This window comes from Artemia sp. Qi Xiang Cuo, chromosome 6 (genome assembly GCF_049724085.1).
Source record: "Artemia sp. Qi Xiang Cuo chromosome 6, ASM4972408v1, whole genome shotgun sequence".
In the NCBI taxonomy this organism is placed as follows: Eukaryota; Metazoa; Arthropoda; class Branchiopoda; order Anostraca; family Artemiidae; genus Artemia; species Artemia sp. Qi Xiang Cuo.
The window spans coordinates 13,092,266-13,113,411 of NC_142799.1; the positions used below are offsets into that span (position 1 = coordinate 13,092,266).

Here is a 21,146-nt window from a genome sequence, read left to right on the forward strand (position 1 = left end):
AAGAGAAAATCATGATAAGATTCATAAATATGTAAAGGGATCCAAGGGAACGGAATTCATGATCCTTGTGATCCAGTTCATATCCAAGAACATGATCAGCTCATAATTAGACGCTTCTGTATTGGTAGTTTTTTTTTTCTTCATGACAACAATCTTTGTTCGGACCTGGGTCAATTTTTCATAGAAAATCCGAGGGAGACCTGAGTCAGTATAGGTAAGATATAACGTGACTGACTTGCGAAAATATGTCACAAAAATTAGAGCACAAGATATGTCATAGATAAACCAATGAAATTAAGGAACATTTTTGTCACAGAACTATAGAACAGTGATCACTCTGTTATTGTATACGTCATAGATATAAACTAATGAAATTAAATTTTTCGCCAAGGAGCTAAAGACATTAATGCCTCTGTTTCTCTTTGAAAGTAATGTTTAACACAGAGCTGTAGGACAGCATACGTCATAGATATAATATAATGAAACTAAAAAGCTTTTCTTTTTTTTTCGCCTTGGAGCTATAAGAAAGTAAACTCTCTGTTTCTCTTTCAAAGCATTCTGATCCAAAAAACGAAAACTTAGCTCACTGAAGTTTCTATTCAACCTTTAAGTATTGCTTTGATTGGCCCTGATTGGCATAAAAATACTAATTTCTTACACTTGAAGGACTGAAAAATGTCCCTTCCTACGGTTGTTTACACGCAAGAAAATTACAAAAAACAATCAAGGGCCTTGAGTTACTCCCCGGGCTTCCCACAAGACGTGGTCCAACGCCAGTTGTCGTTCTTAGTCGACCACGATCTTCCTACCTTTGGTTATTTTCTGTTCCAACCATTCTCTCCTGATCACCAGTGTTTTGACATTACTCGTATTATTATTTTTTTTTCATTAATATTGGATTGGTTAACTTTACTTGCATACTGTTAAATTTATTATGGTGTTAAATTTGTTATCTTTGAAATTTGTCTTTACATTAGTTAGGGATATTTCCATCTGTCAGGTTTTTTAACCGTTCTACCTGACTGTGTCGTTATTTTCTCCTCTGTTTTTTGTGGTTTTTTCTTTTTCGGTTTTTCTAAAGAAATAAGGTCAAACTTCTTGTATTGTTTTTTCCAAAAATATTGCCCTTTTAATCATGTTTACTTCGCGTGTGCAGCTGCTGAATTTGGTTTTGATATTCTTATTCATTTAGCTACTATTTTGTCTGATTCACCGTCAGACTCTTCAGAACTAGTTTCTGACGAATCCGGATTGGAACTTTTAGAAGTGGCACTTTTTGAGGTATCACCTGCCCTTCCTTCGTAAATTTCCACTCCTCTGGAAGTAGAAGGTTTATTCTCTAAGTCCTCGCCTTGAGTCCTCAACTCGGGGGATTTGAAAGATTCTTGAGAGCTTTGGGAGGAATCAGTAGTTTTGCGGAGTTCATCCATTGTTTGAAGGCCATGTCTTCAGGGGGATGGGGCATTCTTTGCACAAAGGTTTCCCTCCATGAAGTCCACTTCTTAGGTTTGACCTTGCACACAGTTATATCAAGAGGTTGACCTTGCTGGTCATCCTTGGGAGTTTTATTCTGGGGCAATGTACTTTGACTCTTTTTCATGGGGATATTAATTAAATCCATAGCTTCTCGCAGGTTTGTTTTAATTAAATCTTTGAGAGGAGTTTTACAGCAATGCTGGGGGTTTTTACCGCTCTGTTTAATTCCTCCTGTAAAGACAGGGGCCTTTCAATCGGTGTTGCAGGGTAAACCATATCGACGGGAAATCTTTTGGGGGGACAAGGGGTCAAAATTTTATCGGGAAAAAATCGTGTTTTTGGAGATAATGTATAATCTAAATCTCCTGCAGTCGACGATGAATAAAGTTTTGGACTTTTTGGCGTTTTTATTCTTACTAGTGTTATGGATTTTTCCTCTGGAATAACTAGATTTTCCATAGCTAAAAATTCTTCAAAATTTGGTTCATCACTGTCATTCTCGAAATAGTCTTGCTTGAAATTAAAGGGTTTTAGCTCTGCCAATCTTGATTTAGGGGGCTCATTTTCCGAATCTGATGAATCAGTAGAGGAGAGCTGTGATACCCATCTCTCTGGAAATTTGGCTCTTTTTATTCGGCTAACATGCGCCTTGTAAGTTTTTCCACTATCGGGGCTTTCCATTTTAAAAGTATATTCGTTATCGTACTTTTTGACTATTCTGTACGGTCCAGAATATTTGTTTGAAAGTTTTTTTCCTTCTGTGTTTCGCCTCGTTCTTTCGGTAAACGAAGTCTCCAACTTTGAAATTTATATTCCCCTTAACTTTGGGTTGGTTTCTTAGCTCTTGGTTTATTTTACATTTTTCCAACTCTTGCCTAACTATTTTATAAGTTTTCCTCATCCTATTTATAAATTCTGGTTTATAATCTTCTGAGCTATTATAATACTGCCTTTATTCAATAATCTCATTATACGGGATTCTAAAATCTCGACCAAAAAGTAAATAAAATGGATGGTCTCTGGTTGTTTCGGAATAGGCAGTTTTGATTACGTTAGTTAAATAAGGTATGAATTTATCCCAGTCGCTCCTATTTTCTTTTGTGTAAATACTTAATAAGTTCGAAAATATTTTATTCCTGTTTTCTATTTTGCCATTGGCTTGTGGATGGTACGGCGCTGTCACCATTTTCTCTATATTGAGAAAAATCATTAAATCTTTTGTTTCTTTTGAAACGAAATTGCTCCCGTTGTCACTCAAAATTTTATTAGGAATGCCAAAATGTAAGAAAAATTTTGCTAATGCTTTTCTTGTGGTATAAGAACCTTGATTTTTTAATGCTCTTGCAAAAGTAAATCCTGAAAAATGTTCTTTAACCGAAAGATTACAAGTATGGCCTCTGCTAGAAACAGGTAGGCCTCCGCTTGTCCTGTATAGATCGAATGAGATGATATTAAAGGGGTACCTTACTACCGGGATCCGTCCCTTCGGAGGATTTGGATAAGCGAGGGGGATTTTTCTTAAATTGCATGCTTCGCATGTACTTACAAATTATTTAAGTATTTTCAGCGCAGATTGTACGTAAAAGCATTGTTTTAACTTATGTAGCGTTTTCATAACTCCTAAATGTCCACCTGTGTCCGAATGAAAATATTCAAATGCAGGCCCTATTAAGTTTTGTGGTAACACAGGTATTATCGAGGTTTGGTTTCTATTTGTCTCAGTAGTCACAATTCTACAAAGTATTTCTTCATCAAGGTCGTAGTAAAAATTATCTATGTCTTTTCTAAGAGTTTTGAATTTATCCGGTAACGCCTTATCATTTACAAAATAATCAATTAGTGCTACACACATTTCGTCCTTTTTTGCTTTCTTTTTATATTTTCCAAAGACAAGGGACAATAGTTAATCTTATTTTCTTTTACTGCGTTTTTGACTTTGTTTTTCTTAAATCCATGATTGCTCTTAGTAATTATGGCGTCAACTTCATTTTCTTCAGCTTCTGATGGACTATTTTCTGGGTATCTACTCAAAAAGTCGCAAGCTGCGTTTTGTTTTCCCTTTAAATGTTCAAATTCATAATCTAGTTCTTGGATTTTCATAATCAATCTAGCTAGAATGCCCGTGGGGTTTTTAAATGTGCGCAGGTACTGCAAGCTTTTATGGTCTGATCGTAATAAACATTTTCTACCAATTAAATAATGTCTAAATTGGTCCAAGTGGTAGATAATAGATAACAATTCTAAGTTTGTGGCGGAATAACTACTTTCGCCTTTAGATAGAGTTTTACTTGAATAGCATATAACTTTTTTTATTTTTTTAGACAGTCTCTGGAGAGGTCTAAGGTCTTTGATCTGGATTTTTTGAGAAAGAAGGGTGCCAATGTCTTTTTAGCTAGTATCAGTTGTAGAGATTACTTGCCCTTTTTTAAAGTCACGGAGTGCTACTATATTTCCAGACAAGACTGCCTGGTTGAGACGGTCTCTGGACGTTTGAGCCTCCTGTGAGCAGGTAACCCTGTGGGAGTGTGATTTGGTTAATTCTGCGAGGGGCTTCGCAATTTGGGCATAATTGCGTACGAATTTTCTAAAGTAGCCAGTAAGTCCTAAAATTTCCCTTAATTCTTTCATAGTTCTGGGGGGCTTGAGGTTTTCAACACATTTTATTTTATCAGGGTCTGGGGATATCTCTCCCTGGGTTACTACTACTCCTAAGAATTTAATCTTAGATTGAAATATATTTACTTTCTCAGGCCGACATTTTAAATTTCCTTGTCTGAACTTCTCGAACACCTTAGCTAACGTTGCTAAGTGTTGTTCGGTGTTTTCCCCCACGCATATAATATCGTCAACAAAATGAATTATATTCTTTAATCCTCTTAACAGGTGCAATAGGGGTCTACATAGCGCGCTTGAACTTGTTTTAAGTCCAAATGGTACTCTTAAGTATTCATAAGAACCATATTTGGATGCTGAAAATGCAGTTTTACGGACATCCCTTTCGGCTATTTTTACTTGGTGGTAGCCTTGGGTAAGGTCCAAAGAGGTAAAAATTATGTTTTGGCTTGATATAGAGTCAAGAATTTCATCTATTCTTGGTAGAGGAAATTTATCACTAGCTACTTGTTTGTTGAGAGCCCTATAATCTACTACGAGTCTAAGATCTCCATTCTTTTTTGGTACTAAGATCACTTGTGCGCTATACGGACTTATACTTGGGCGTATAATTTAGTTTTTTTTCTAATTCATGGATTTTATTTTTTAACCAATTTTTGTGCTTATATGGCACAAGGTATGGCTGTTGTGCAACGGGATCACTGGTCATTTAAATTTTATTTTAATAAAATGGAATTGAACCGATGTAATTTTAATATTAAGAAAATAAATCCATAAAATTACATAATAATTCGCATAATGTTTTCTTAATTTACATATCCGTAGTATGATCCATATTAAATTTGTTTAAAAATTGTGCTTTAGTTAAAGGATATTTGTTATTTGAAGTTTTAATACCGTTAACTAGGTTTCTTTTAGAATTTTCCCATGTATTTAAATCATTTTCCGTTAAAACCTGGATTTGAACTAGACACGTCCCCTTTTTAATTGTAATTGTATCATTTTCATGGTTATTGGTTACCCAAATAAAACCTTCCCCTTTTTCAAAAGATACAATCTGTTCCTCGCATAACAGATTTTCGGGTATTTCAGACGGTTTCTCAAACCATATTTCTTATTTGCTAGTCACTGGTTCAATCATCTGTGACATTTGAATTATTTGGATAGCTTTGGGAGGGACTTTTGTTTTCCTTATCGCAAATCCGTAATATTTCTCTTTATTTTCATTTTTTATTAGATTCATACTGGCGCTAAGCTGCGCAAATGCGGCATCTTGCGGCGTCACGTTGGGTTTTATTATTTTCTTCCATAATTCCACTGTTTTCTTAATTTCGTTTGACCTGTACTGTCGCATGTCTCCTATTTTTATTCTCGCAGGTTCACTACTTTTATTATTTAAATTTACTTCATTTCTGCAATATCTCTCAGGATAATTGAACAAATTTCCAATTATGCCCTGTCTTTGCGAGACATGAGGTTTAAAATGCTTCGACATTATACCACTAGAAATTTTTTTTACTGTTATGTTGTCTTCGTAATATCTGTTACGATTTCTTAAGGTAGAAATTTCTTCCCCTACCCTAGCTGGGTAGACAAGCTTCTCATTGGCTACGTCTAATAGTATTCTATTAGACCTTAGAAAATTTGCTCCTATAATAGCCTCATATGGGAAATTATCACATATAATAAAATTTGTCATGAAGGTTCTATTGTCTCTTTCTACGTTTAGAAAAATTGACCCTTTTGCATTTGGCTTTTGACCTGCCAAGCTTGTTAAATTAGGATTATTAGGGTTGCTCTGTCACCTAATGTGCAGAGGCAACATATTAAATACGCAAGAGTATGATATTTACAGTAGCTCCGCTGTCAACTAAGGCCTTAGAATATACATTTTCTATACAAAAATCATTAGATATAGGTTACTTGTTAATAATATCACTACAAGAAGGCACTAATATTGTCTTGGACCTATTAAATATTCCTGGCACCCTCAGGGTCCAATTTATGTTTCTGAGGTGCCCCAAACGTTTCCCTGAGGATTTATTTCATGTGTTGGTGCCCGTAATAGATATTCAGACGTATTGGGTTCCGTAGGCATATTTAAATGATTTACGTCTGTCTGTCTTCTCCATGTATTATTATGGTAATGTGGATTCCTCCTGTCAGTGCCGTTTGCTGGCGTTGCCTGCCAATACCGTTGGCTTGCAAAATTTTCATTTCTCATCGGCAAATTTTCGTGATTTCTATATTGCATTCTCGCATTATATTGGCCTTGGCGAGTATTTGGGTTTTCAAACCGGTAATTAATTTGCCTGTTGGGGGGAGGGTTATACAAATTTTGTTGGTACCCATTATAAGGTACTGATTGGCGCAATCCCCCTGGCTATAGCCTATTGCACGCCCGGGGCTACAATTTGTTCTTTCGAACAAATTGTTGCCGTAATTTTGCGTATTACCGACAGCATTTCTTGGTATGGGATTGGGGACATAGTGGCACTCTCTCGCTATGTGGCCAACACTATTACAATTATAGCACCTTGTTATCGTAGGGTTAATAGGCTGAAAACGTACTGTTTTCTGCCTAGCGGGTTCTGGCGTTTTATTTCTTTGTGCCACTGGGGAGTTATCCCTTGAAAATAAATTGGGGAATGCTTTGTTGTCCTTGAAAATTGGGTTCGTGTTTGAGTCGTCTAAGTTATTTTTTCCCGCATTACTATGATAAAACAACATTGTATCTACTTTAATTACTTGATCTACCTCTTGAATAGTAAGATACAACGAGTGAGTATTCTAGGATTTTATTGATCTATCTAGTTTTTAGGGTAGCTTTTGCAAAAAGGTCTTTAGTATGACTTTTTCATACAGTTGTCCGGAACCACTTCCGTATTTTGCTTCTACAGAAATGCGTATATTATCCAGGTATTCTCGTATATTCTGTGAAAAATCAAAGTTCACTACTCCGTGTTTTAATTTATTTATTGAACTGGTTTCTATGAATCTCTCTTTGAATGCTTTTAACAAGTCATCAACCGTATTTATTGGCAAGTTGGCGTTATTGCCTATGGTATGTTCGACCTGTTTTAGAAAAGTTAAGGTTAAGCCTCCTAATCGTAGTAGGAGCATGTCTTTTAACGCTCTGACATCTGTCTTTGTTAATTGTAAAAACTGGGTCAATTGGATATCAAATTCGTCAATATCTGACTGACCATTGTACTCTGGTATAGATTTTACTATCTCTATATTTTTCGCGACTAGCTTCTGCATTATTAATAAATCGTTTAGTCCTTCCATTTTTTTTGAATCAATTGAAAATAAATTTATTTTTAATTAATCTATTTTGGGGGATGCTACTATCTCCTATGAGATATAAAGGTTTTCCTGTCGTAGCTTAGCGGCAATAGGCCTAATAACTTTTCTTATATGTCTGTATCTTTCCCAACAATTAAATTCAAATTACAAAGTTTCATAGCCTAACTAGTTCGCAAGTTTTTCTCCAATTTCCGACTCGCGCCATTTGTTATGTAAATGGTTACGAGGAATTAAGAATTATTGAACTATAGATTTTGACGCCTCAGAGCTTTGTTTCCACGGCTCAATTAGATCTGACTTAAGAGATACGAATTCTTATAGGCTAGCAGGGGTTAGAAACATTCTTCTAAGCTGTGGCGGTAACGACTTTTGGTGTTTGTAGGGATGAAAAAAAACGTGGCCTCTTTTTCTCGGGCTATCTGGAGATCAAATTCCTTTGGGAGCATTTACCTCGGAGACTTACGAACTAATTACCTATTATTAGACTATACGCAGACATATAAATGAAATAAACACTGATAAAAAGACAATAGATTTATTGAACTTACATACTTAGTTGCACAGCAACGGGTCACTTCAATGACAATAATGGTGACCGAGATGAAAGAGTTAAAACTTCTATCTCAATGGATCTTCTCAAGTCAGACTTACGATTAAAATTAAAAAGCACATATACCCCACAACCAAACGCAGTTCTTTTGTCCTGCGCTGTAAGGACTGCTCGCCATTGGCCCAAGAGGACAGAGGATGTAAATCTTTCATCCAATGGACTCTTTTAAATGTTTTTGATGATTCAAGCATTCACACGGTTTTTTTGCCATTTAAACTTCCTTTGAAATATTGTGCATAGCATTTTTTTGCTACTAATTATCTTAGCGATTTTCGAACGACTAGCGTCGTTGTTTGACTGAAGCTAGAATGCAATTTTCTCTTTTTGCTGATTAAGAATTTAGACTCTTGGACGCGGTATTTGATCTCAATTAGGGGACGTTTAATTTCTGCCCGAATCATCTTTAGAAGGAAAGAATCTTGTATTTTAAATATATCGCCTTTTACTCCTGGTATAGCGCTGAAGAAGAGAGGCGTTTGTCCTCTCGAAATATTCGCTTTTGTTTTTTCAGTATCTTCATTCGGCCTATAAAAACCCCATTTTTGGTCGTTTTTCCTTCTTTATTAATATAGTAGTCAGCAAACCTTCATCAATTTTTCGACAAATCCCTAAAACACTGTACTGTTGGGGGGATGTAGCTATTACGAGTCCAAAAAAGGGGTGGTGAGAAAATTCTTGCAGAACCTGAAGAATAATAGGTAATTTTTTATTTGTTGGAGGGACGAAAAGTTTATATAGGAGTGTCAAAAACAAATCATGTGATGTGAAAATGCATTATATATACGACAAAGGCTTCTCTTATCAAATTGGCCCTTATCATGTCCATGTCACTTAAAAAACGAACTAAAACTGATTTTAAAAACTTTCAAAAAAACCATTTAAATGGAAAGTAATGAGCCATATTAAAATCTAAAACAAGGAGAAATAAAGACACATAATAATTAAAATTTAAAATGTGAACAGAAACTACTTTGAATCAATACATAAAACCCAAAATGAACAAAACTTGAAGTGAATAATCATGTCAAATATATAAAAAAACAGATACTACTATGGATGAACAGATGAAATTTAAAACGAACAGAAATAAAAATGAATAATCAAATCAGACTTAAAGCGAACATGAATTTCCACGCATAAGAGTGGAGCTACTGCCCTACTGAACCCTCTGTTGGCCAGAGTGCCGTTTTTGCTCCATTGAAGGAAAAACACGTATTCTAAAAAGCTTCTCTTTTATCGTTATAGCACTGAAAATGAAAAAAATGGCCGATACTTGCAGAAATCAATATCACTAGGCTATATTTTAAATGATTAATCCAGTTTCGTGAGTCTGATATATTTGTCCATGTAGTAAATTTTTATCAATACTTTATTCTTTTTAAACACATTTCTTTCAGACGAAACCGTTTTCTTCATAAGAAACTAAATGGTAAATCATTTATTCACTCACCAGTCCAAAATACTGCCTCAACAAATTCAGTAGATTGCTTAAAAAATTACTGATATTTATTAAAATTTTATTTAGGCACCAATTTTCTACATGTTTGAACAAAAAAATCTTTTGAAACAAAAAGGCCATTTAAAATTGTATAGTTAAATAAAAAGTCATATTTGTACTAAGGAAGTTTTTTTCTTTTGTGTAATGTTGATAAGCATTGTGGTTTTTTCTTTTTTATATTGCTTATTGAACAAAAAAAAAATAATACTGTTTGAAATATCAATTGTTTTTAGTAAAACAGAAATGACACTGTCTTTTAGAGGGTTTCATGGGGGGGGGGGGGGGTAGCTCTGCTCTTATTGGGGGTATCTCTTATTTGTATATCTTGGTTCCCATTGTGATTTTACTCTGTGTTTTTTTTTGCTGATGTTTGTGCTAGGACAAATAAAAAGCACATTGCTCGAAATGCAGATCGTTTTCAGTAAAGAGCAAATGACGCTCTGACCTTTCGTAGATGGTTAGGTGGGTTTGCTTTAGACTTCATGTATTCATTTATAGTAGTTTTTTGTTTGTTTTAAGTGTGAATTATCATATGACTATATTTAGATTGTAGATCTAAAATGTGAGTTTTAGAAGCTTTAGTCTTAGATTTAATATTGGCTTTTTATTTTTCTGCGGATTTTTTTTTTAAAAATGTTTTCTTAAATTACGTAATTTATGTTCGTTTTTTAGTTAACGTAGTTTTTACTTTTTTATATATTTTGCTTTACTTTTCTTTATCTTTTTTCTTCATTATTTTTTTACCTCTTTTTATTTTTGGAAAACTTTTTTCTAATTAATCATTGTCAAAAAAGCACATCAGAATATTTTTCGTAATCTTTAACAAAAATGAACACCAGCTCCAGCCTCTTAAAATTTAGGCTTTTTACACCTTTGCACTTAATTGTGTATTGAGTGACTTCCTCCTCAATAATTAGTCCCAAATATTCCCCCTCCATGAGAAACTACAGAATAGGTTCTAAAGTGTACTTGGGGGGAGGCTGTTTCTAAGACAGGAAATCTTGATAAACAAGAGGTAAAAAGAGACATGTCTTCTAATTTTGAATAGTGGTTTCGTTTTGTATTAAGAATAATTTGAGTATTGTGTTAATATAGTGGTTGCTGAAGTTATAAGCAGAGGCCCTAATCACGAGCTTAATCACGAAGTTAAGCAGAGGCCTCCAACACGAGCTGGTGAATAAAAGCTGTATGGAAGCCTTCGAAAAATAAAAATGTAATGAAAAATAGCATAGCTTTACGAATTAAATAATCTGGCTTCCTTTATTTCTTGTGGAACCTTCAATTGACCAATATGGTGTCAAGTTGTCTATTCAAGCCATTCTTAGCAATGAACAACTTGCAAAAATTAAAGAGGATTCTTGTCAATTGGAGCCTGTGGATCCAATCCACGACAACGTGGGGGGAGGGCAAAATATATTTTTTTTTTTAAATCTGGGAGGAGTAATTTTAATGTTTGATCAATGTAAGTACCCCCCCCAAAAAAAAAAAAATAATATATATATATATATATATATATATATATATATATATATATATATATACATACATACATACATACATTTTCAAAATCTAGGAGGAAGGAAAATGCTTCCCCCTCTGTCCCCAATTGACGCCACTGATTGAAGCTCTAACTAAGAATCCAAGTTTGAAAACAAAGAAAGCATCAATTGAATGCGATTCCAAACATCTGAAAATGATTCAATTCTAAGTTACCTATTAAGAGTTACTAGCACAAGAAAGTGCATGATTCAAAGAAGGGGCAAAGAGTTGTTGTTTTGATTAAAATATACTTTAAGGTTTAACATGTCTGAAAACCTCAGACCAGACGGTTCAACTCTCTGTACAAGCATTCGAAATGTGGTTATATTAACGGAAAAGGATAGTCACGGGTGTTTTTTTTTCTTTTTTTAGGGGTAGGGGGTGATCTTGTTGAACCAGAAACCGTAAAATATTGGAAGGGGAGGTATTCAACTCACATGCTAAGTTCTAATGTTCTTTTAATGACAAAATTGACTGGCCATGCCACAACAAAGTGGCGTTTCCTGCCTATTTGATCTCATAAATAGCAATTTTAACCCGAATAGAGCTAAATACAATTGAGCAAAATATTTTTAAAAAGCCTATTAATCTTAAACCATCAAAATTCAATGTCTGAACCATCATAGTTACTGAAGATATACCTCTCCGCTGAGGTGCAATTTGTCCATAAGCTTATACGCGGCCCATATGAAGTGAACGGTTATTATGGAAAATTAGCTGTAATCTTGGTTCAATTGAGTTTTCCTTTTGAGTTCATTGATTTATGCTCAATATTGCATATCAACCAACTAATAAGTGGAATTCAGTGAATTTATCTGTATGATGGGGTGAGAGAGGGCTTAAAGCCTCAAAAGGAACATCAAAATAGAGAGCAGCCTCATCAAAAATATATATTTTTTTTTATTCTGTGTCCTTTTTAAGTTAACCAAAAACATTCACCTAAAGAGTTTCCGTTTTCCACTAGTTGCGCCAACATATGAGAAACCGGAAAATAATTACCCAGCACTTCCGTTTAAGGCACTGAAAAGCCTCTAGAAATAAATTATGCCAGTTTCCAATTGTATATTCCCAGGTTTGATTGACCTCAATTGCTTATTAACAGAGTGTTTGCTTTAGGTTTTATTTCGAATGATTAGACCGAGAAAGCTGTTTTTCATGGCTGTTGATGGCGTGGCGCCCAGAGCCAAAATGAATCAACAAAGGGGTCGCAGGTAACATGAAACATTTTGGTCTTTGTGGTTGTCTAGTAGGCTATACTTTCAATACACTAAATCTATACTTTCCGTACTATATCTATACTTTCAGTTTATACTTTCAATATCTATACTTTCAATACACTAAAAAAGCGTATTTTTAAGCCCCTGTTTCTCCAATTTCTCTTGGGAAGAAATTGATGCACAACTATTTGTTAATAATCTATACTTTCTATACTTTCAATACTATATCTATACTTTCAATATCTATACTTTCAATACACTGAAAAAGCGTATTTTTAAGCCCCTGTTTCTCCAATTTCTCTTGGGAAGAAATAGATGCACAACTATTTGTTAATAATCTATACTTTCTATACTTTCAATACTATATCTATACTTTCAATATCTATACTTTCAATACACTGAAAAAGCGTATTTTTAAGCCCCTGTTTCTCCAATTTCTCTTGGGAAGAAATTGATGCACAACTATTTGTTAATAATCTATACTTTCTATACTTTCAATACTATATCTATACTTTCAATATCTATACTTTCAATATCTATACTTTCAATACACTGAAAAAGCGTATTTTTAAGCCCCTGTTTCTCCAATTTCTCTTGGGAAGAAATTGATGCACAACTATTTGTTAATAATCTATACTTTCTATACTTTCCATACTATATCTATACTTTCAATATCTATACTTTCAATATCTATACTTTCAATACACTGAAAAAGCGTATTTTTAAGCCCCTGTTTCTCCAATTTCTCTTGGGAAGAAATTGATGCAAAACTATTAGTTAATAATCTATACTTTCTATACTTTCAATAATATATATATACTTTCAATATCTATACTTTCAATACACTGAAAAAGCGTATTTTTAAGCCCCTGTTTCTCCAATTTCTCTTGGGAAGAAATTGATGCACAAATATTTGTTAATAATCTATACTTTCTATACTTTCAATACTATATCTATACTTTCAATATCTATAATGTTAATAAACTGAAAAAGCGTATTTTTAAGCCCCTGTTTCTCCAATTTCTCTTGGGAAGAAATTGATGCACAACTATTTGTTAATAATCTATACTTTCTATACTTTCAATACTATATATATACTTTCAATATCTATACTTTCAATACACTGAAAAAGCGTATTTTTAAGCCCCTGTTTCTCCAATTTCTCTTGGGAAGAAATTGATGCACAACTATTTGTTAATAATCTATACTTTCTATACTTTCAATACTATATCTATACTTTCAATATCTATACTTTCAATACACTGAAAAAGCGTATTTTTAAGCCCCTGTTTCTCCAATTTATATTGGGAAGAAATTGATGCACAACTATTTGTTAATAATCTATACTGTCTATACTTTCAATACTATATCTATACTTTCAATATCTATACTTTCAATACACTGAAAAACCGTATTTTTAAGCCCCTGTTTCTCCAATTTCTCTTGGGAAGAAATTGATGCACAACTATTTGTTAATAATCTATACTTTCTATACTTTCCATACTGTATCTATACTTTCAATATCTATACTTTCAATACACTGAAAAAGCGTATTTTTAAGCCCCTGTTTCTCCGATTTCTCTTGGGAAGAAATTGATGCACAACTATTTGTTAATAATCTATACTTTCTATACTTTCAATACTATATCTATACTTTCAATATCTATATTTTCAATACACTGAAAAAGCGTATTTTTAAGCCCCTGTTTCTCCAATTTCTCTTGGGAAGAAATTGATGCACAACTATTTGTTAATAATCTATACTTTCTATACTTTCAATACTATATCTATACTTTCAATACACTGAAAAAGCGTATTTTTAAGCCCCTGTTTCTCCAATTTATATTGGGAAGAAATTGTTGCACAACTATTTGTTAATAATCTATACTTTCTATACTTTCAATACTATATCTATACTTTCAATATCTATACTTTCAATATATATACTTTCAATACACTGAAAAAGCGTATTTTTAAGCCCCTGTTTCTCCAATTTCTCTTGGGAAGAAATTGATGCACAACTATTTGTTAATAATCTATACTTTCTATACTTTCAATACTATATCTATACTTTCAATATCTATACTTTCAATAAACTGAAAAAGCGTATTTTTAAGCCCCTGTTTCTCCAATTTCTCTTGGGAAGAAATTGATGCACAACTATTTGTTAATAATCTATACTTTCTATACTTTCAATACTATATCTATACTTTCAATATCTATACTTTTAATAAACTGAAAAAGCGTATTTTTAAGCCCCTGTTTCTCCAATTTCTCTTGGGAAGAAATTGATGCACAACTATTTGTTAATAATCTATACTTTCTATACTTTCCATACTATATCTATACTTTCAATATCTATACTTTCAATACACTGAAAAAGCGTATTTTTAAGCCCCTGTTTCTCCAATTTCTCTTGGGACGAAATTGATGCACAACTATTTGTTAATAATCTATACTTTCTATACTTTCAATACTATATCTATACTTTCAATATCTATACTTTCAATACACTGAAAAAGCGGATTTTTAAGCCCCTGTTTCTCCAATTTCTCTTGGGAAAAAATTGATGCACAACTATTTGTTAATAATTTATACTTTCCATACTATGTCTATACTTACAATCTATACTTTCAATATCTATACTTTCAATACACTAAAAAAACGTATTTTTAAGCCACTGTTTCTCCAATTTCTCTTGGGAAGAAATTGATGCACAACTATTTGTTAATAATCTATTCTTTCTATACTTTCAATACTATATCTATACTTTCAATATCTATACTTTCAATACACTGAAAAAGCGTATTTTTAAGCCCCTGTTTCTCCAATTTCTCTTGGGAAGAAATTGATGCACAACTATTTGTTAATAATCTATACTTTCTATACTTTCCATACTATATCTATACTTTCAATATCTATACTTTCAATATCTATACTTTCAATACACTGAAAAAGCGTATTTTTAAGCCCCTGTTTCTCCAATTTCTCTTGGGACGAAATTGATGCACAACTATTTGTTAATAATCTATACTTTCTATACTTTCAATACTATATCAATACTTTCAATATCTATACTTTCAATACACTGAAAAAGCGTATTTTTAAGCCCCTGTTTCTCCAATCTCTCTTGGGAAAAAATTGATGCACAAATATTTGTTAATAATGTATAGTTTCCATACTATGTCTATACTTACAATATATACTTTCATTATCTATACTTTCAATACACTAAAAAAGCTTCTTTAAGCCACTGTTTCTCCAATTTCTCTTGGGAAGAAATTGATGCACAACTATTTGTTAATAATCTATACTTTCAATACTATATCTATACTTTCAATATCTATACTTTCAATATCTATACTTTCAATACACTGAAAAAGCGTATTTTTAAGCCCCTGTTTCTCCAATTTCTCTTGGGAAGTAATTGATGCACAACTATTTGTTAATAATCTATACTTTCTATACTTTCCATACTATATCTATACTTTCAATATCTATACTTTCAATATCTATACTTTCAATACACTGAAAAAGCGTATTTTTAAGCCCCTGTTTCTCCAATTTCTCTTGGGAAGAAATTGATGCACAACTATTTGTTAATAATCTATACTTTCTATACTTTCCATACTATATCTATACTTTTAATATCTATACTTTCAATATCTATACTTTCAATACACTGAAAAAGCGTATTTTTAAGCCCCTGTTTCTCCAATTTCTCTTGGGAAGAAATTGATGGACAACTATTTGTTAATAATCTATACTTTCTATACTTTCAATACTATATCTATACTTTCAATATCTATACTTTTAATATCTATACTTTCAATGCACTGAAAAAGCGTATTTTTAAGCCCCTGTTTCTCCAATTTCTCTTGGGAAAAAATTGATGCACAACTATTTGTTAATAATTTATACTTTACATACTATGTCTATACTTACAATCTATACTTTCAATATCTATACTTTCAATACACTAAAAAAGCGTCTTTTTAAGCCACTGTTTCTCCAATTTCTCTTGGGAAGAAATTGATGCACAACTATTTGTTAATAATCTATACTTTCTATACTTTCAATACTATATCTATACTTTCAATACACTGAAAAAGCGTATTTTTAAGCCCCTGTTTTTCCAATTTCTCTTGGGAAGAAATTGATGCACAACTATTCGTTAATAATCTATACTTTCTATACTTTCCATACTATATCTATACTTTCAATATGTATACTTTCAATATCTATACTTTGAATACACTGAAAAAGCGTATTTTTAAGCCCCTGTTTCTCCAATTTCTCTTGGGAAGAAATTGATGCACAACTATTTGTTAATAATCTATACTTTCTATACTTTCAATACTATATCTATACTTTCAATCTCTATACTTTCAATATCTATACTTTGAATACACTGAAAAAGCGTATTTTTAAGCCACTGTTTTTCCAATTTCTCTTGGGAAGAAATTGATGCACAACTATTAGTTAATAATCTATACTTTCTATACTTTCCATACTATATCTATACTTTCAATATCTATACTTTCAATATCTATACTTTGAATACACTGAAAAAGCGTATTTTTAAGCCCCTGTTTCTCCAATTTCTCTTGGGAAGAAATTGATGCACAACTATTTGTTAATAATATATACTTTCTATACTTTCAATACTATATCTATACTTTCAATATCTATACTTTTAATAAACTGAAAAAGCGTATTTTTAATCCCCTGTTTCTCCAATTTCTCTTGGGAAGAAATTGATGCACAACTATTTGTTAATAATCTATACTTTCTATACTTTCAATACTATATCTATACTTTCAATATCTATACTTTCAATATCTATACTTTCAATACACTGAAAAAGCGTATTTTTAAGCCCCTGTTTCTCCAATTTCTCTTGGGAAGAAATTGATGCACAACTATTTGTTAATAATCTATACTTTCTATACTTTCCATACTATATCTATACTTTCAATATCTATACTTTCAATATCTATACTTTCAATACACTGAAAAAGCGTATTTTTAAGCCCCTGTTTCTCCAATTTCTCTTGGGAAGAAATTGATGCACAACTATTTGTTAATAATCTATACTTTCTATACTTTCAATACTATATATATACTTTCAATATCTATAATTTCAATACACTGAAAAAGCGTATTTTTAAGCCCCTGTTTCTCCAATTTCTCTTGGGAAGAAATTGATGCACAACTATTTGTTAATAATCTATACTTTCTATACTTTCAATACTATATCTATACTTTCAATATCTATACTTTCAATAAACTGAAAAAGCGTATTTTTAAGCCCCTGTTTCTCCAATTTCTCTTGGGAAGAAATTGATGCACAACTATTTGTTAATAATCTATACTTTCTATACTTTCAATACTATATATATACTTTCAATATCTATACTTTCAATACACTGAAAAAGCGTATTTTTAAGCCCCTGTTTCTCCAATTTCTCTTGGGAAGAAATTGATGCACAACTATTTGTTAATAATCTATACTTTCTATACTTTCAATACTATATCTATACTTTCAATATCTATACTTTCAATACACTGAAAAAGCGTATTTTTAAGCCCCTGTTTCTCCAATTTATATTGGGAAGAAATTGATGCAAAACTATTTGTTAATAATCTATACTTTCTATACTTTCAATACTCTATCTATACTTTCAATATCTATACTTTCAATACACTGAAAAACCGTATTTTTAAGCCCCTGTTTCTCCAATTTCTCTTGGGAAGAAATTGATGCACAACTATTTGTTAATAATCTATACTTTCTATACTGTCCATACTGTATCTATACTTTCAATATCTATACTTTCAATACACTGAAAAAGCGTATTTTTAAGCCCCTGTTTCTCCGATTTCTCTTGGGAAGAAATTGATGCACAACTATTTGATAATAATCTATACTTTCTATACTTTCAATACTATATATATACTTTCAATATCTATATTTTCAATACACTGAAAAAGCGTATTTTTAAGCCCCTGTTTCTCCAATTTCTCTTGGGAAGAAATTGATGCACAACTATTTGTTAATAATCTATACTTTCTATACTTTCAATACTATATCTATACTTTCAATACACTGAAAAAGCGTATTTTTAAGCCCCTGTTTCTCCAATTTATATTGGGAAGAAATTGTTGCACAACTATTTGTTAATAATCTATACTTTCTATACTTTCAATACTATATCTATACTTTCAATATCTATACTTTCAATATCTATACTTTCAATACACTTAAAAAGCGTATTTTTAAGCCCCTGTTTCTCCAATTTCTCTTGGGAAGAAATTGATGCACAACTATTTGTTAATAATCTATACTTTCTATACTTTCAATACTATATCTATACTTTCAATATCTATACTTTCAATAAACTGAAAAAGCGTATTTTTAAGCCCCTGTTTCTCCAATTTCTCTTGGGAAGAAATTGATGCACAACTATTTGTTAATAATCTATACTTTCTATACTTTCAATACTATATCTATACTTTCAATATCTATACTTTTAATACACTGAAAAAGCGTATTTTTAAGCCCCTGTTTCTCCAATTTCTCTTGGGAAGAAATTGATGCACAACTATTTGTTAATAATCTATACTTTCTATACTTTCCATACTATATCTATACTTTCAATATCTATACTTTCAATACACTGAAAAAGCGTATTTTTAAGCCCCTGTTTCTCCAATTTCTCTTGGGACGAAATTGATGCACAACTATTTGTTAATAATCTATACTTTCTATACTTTCAATACTATATCTATACTTTCAATATCTATACTTTCAATACACTGAAAAAGCGGATTTTTAAGCCCCTGTTTCTCCAATTTCTCTTGGGAAAAAATTGATGCACAACTATTTGTTAATAATTTATACTTTCCATACTATGTCTATACTTACAATCTATACTTTCAATATCTATACTTTCAATACACTAAAAAAGCGTCTTTTTAAGCCACTGTTTCTCCAATTTCTCTTGGGAAGAAATTGATGCACAACTATTTGTTAATAATCTATTCTTTCTATACTTTCAATACTATATCTATACTTTCAATATCTATACTTTCAATACACTGAAAAAGCGTATTTTTAAGCCCCTGTTTCTCCAATTTCTCTTGGGAAGAAATTGATGCACAACTATTTGTTAATAATCTATACTTTCTATACTTTCCATACTATATCTATACTTTCAATATCTATACTTTCAATACACTGAAAAAGCGTATTTTTAAGCCCCTGTTTCTCCAATTTCTCTTGGGACGAAATTGATGCACAACTATTTGTTAATAATCTATACTTTCTATACTTTAAATACTATATCAATACTTTCAATATCTATACTTTCAATACACTGAAAAAGCGTATTTTTAAGCCCCTGTTTCTCCAATCTCTCTTGGGAAAAAATTGATGCACAAATATTTGTTAATAATTTATACTTTCCATACTATGTCTATACTTACAATCTATACTTTCATTATCTATACTTTCAATACACTAAAAAAGCGTCTTTAAGCCACTGTTTCTCCAATTTCTCTTGGGAAGAAATTGATGCACAACTATTTGTTAATAATCTATACTTTCAATACTATATCTATACTTTCAATATCTATACTTTCAATATCTATACTTTCAATACACTGAAAAAGCGTATTTTTAAGCCCCTGTTTCTCCAATTTCTCTTGGGAAGTAATTGATGCACAACTATTTGTTAATAATATATACTTTCTATACTTTCCATACTATATCTATACTTTCAATATCTATACTTTCAATATCTATACTTTCAATACACTGAAAAAGCGTATTTTTAAGCCCCTGTTTCTCCAATTTCTCTTGGGAAGAAATTGATGCACAACTATTTGTTAATAATCTATACTTTCTATACTTTCCATACTATATCTATACTTTTAATATCTATACTTTCAATATCTATACTTTCAATACACTGAAAAAGCGTATTTTTAAGCCCCTGTTTCTCCAATTTCTCTTGGGAAGAAATTGATGGACAACTATTTGTTAATAATCTATACTTTCTATACTTTCAATACTATATCTATACTTTCAATATCTATACTTTTAATATCTATACTTTCAATGCACTGAAAAAGCGTATTTTTAAGCCCCTGTTTCTCCAATTTCTCTTGGGAAAAAATTGATGCACAACTATTTGTTAATAATTTATACTTTCAATACTATGTCTATACTTACAATCTATACTTTCAATATCTATACTTTCAATACACTAAAAAAGCGTATTTTTAAGCCACTGTTTCTCCAATTTCTCTTGGGAAGAAATTGATGCACAACTATTTGTTAATAATCTATACTTTCTATACTTTCAATACTATATCTATACTTTCAATACACTGAAAAAGCGTATTTTTAAGCCCCTGTTTTTCCAATTTCTCTTGGGAAGAAATTGATGCACAACTATTCGTTAATAATCTATACTTTCTATACTTTCCATACTATATCTATACTTTCAATATGTATACTTTCAATATCTATACTTTGAATACACTGAAAAAGCGTATTTTTAAGCCCCTGTTTCTCCAATTTCTCTTGGGAAGAAATTGATGAACAACTATTTGTTAATAATCTATACTTTCTATACTTTCAATACTATATCTATACTTTCAATATCTATAGTTTCAATATCTATACTTTGAATACACTGAAAAAGCGTATTTTTAAGCCCCTGTTTGTCCAATTTCTCTTGGGAAGAAATTGATGCACAACTATTAGTTAATAATCTATACTTTCTATACTTTCCATACTATATCTATACTTTCAATATGTATACTTTCAATATCTATACTTTGAATACACTGAAAAAGCGTATTTTTAAGCCCCTGT

The 21,146-nt window shown here is 31.7% G+C and overlaps 1 protein-coding gene across 2 annotated transcripts in view; it reads left to right on the top strand.

Moving 5' to 3' along the window:
• The window catches only part of pcm (5'-3' exoribonuclease pacman), a 221,926-nt gene that overhangs the window by 21,498 nt on the left and 179,282 nt on the right, over window positions 1-21,146 (top strand). For both annotated transcript variants that reach the window (XM_089090490.1, XM_089090491.1), the window contains exon 3: window positions 12,162-12,256. In XM_089090490.1, the coding sequence (XP_088946616.1) occupies window positions 12,162-12,256 (95 nt within the window). The remainder of the gene's footprint in view (window positions 1-12,161; window positions 12,257-21,146) is intronic.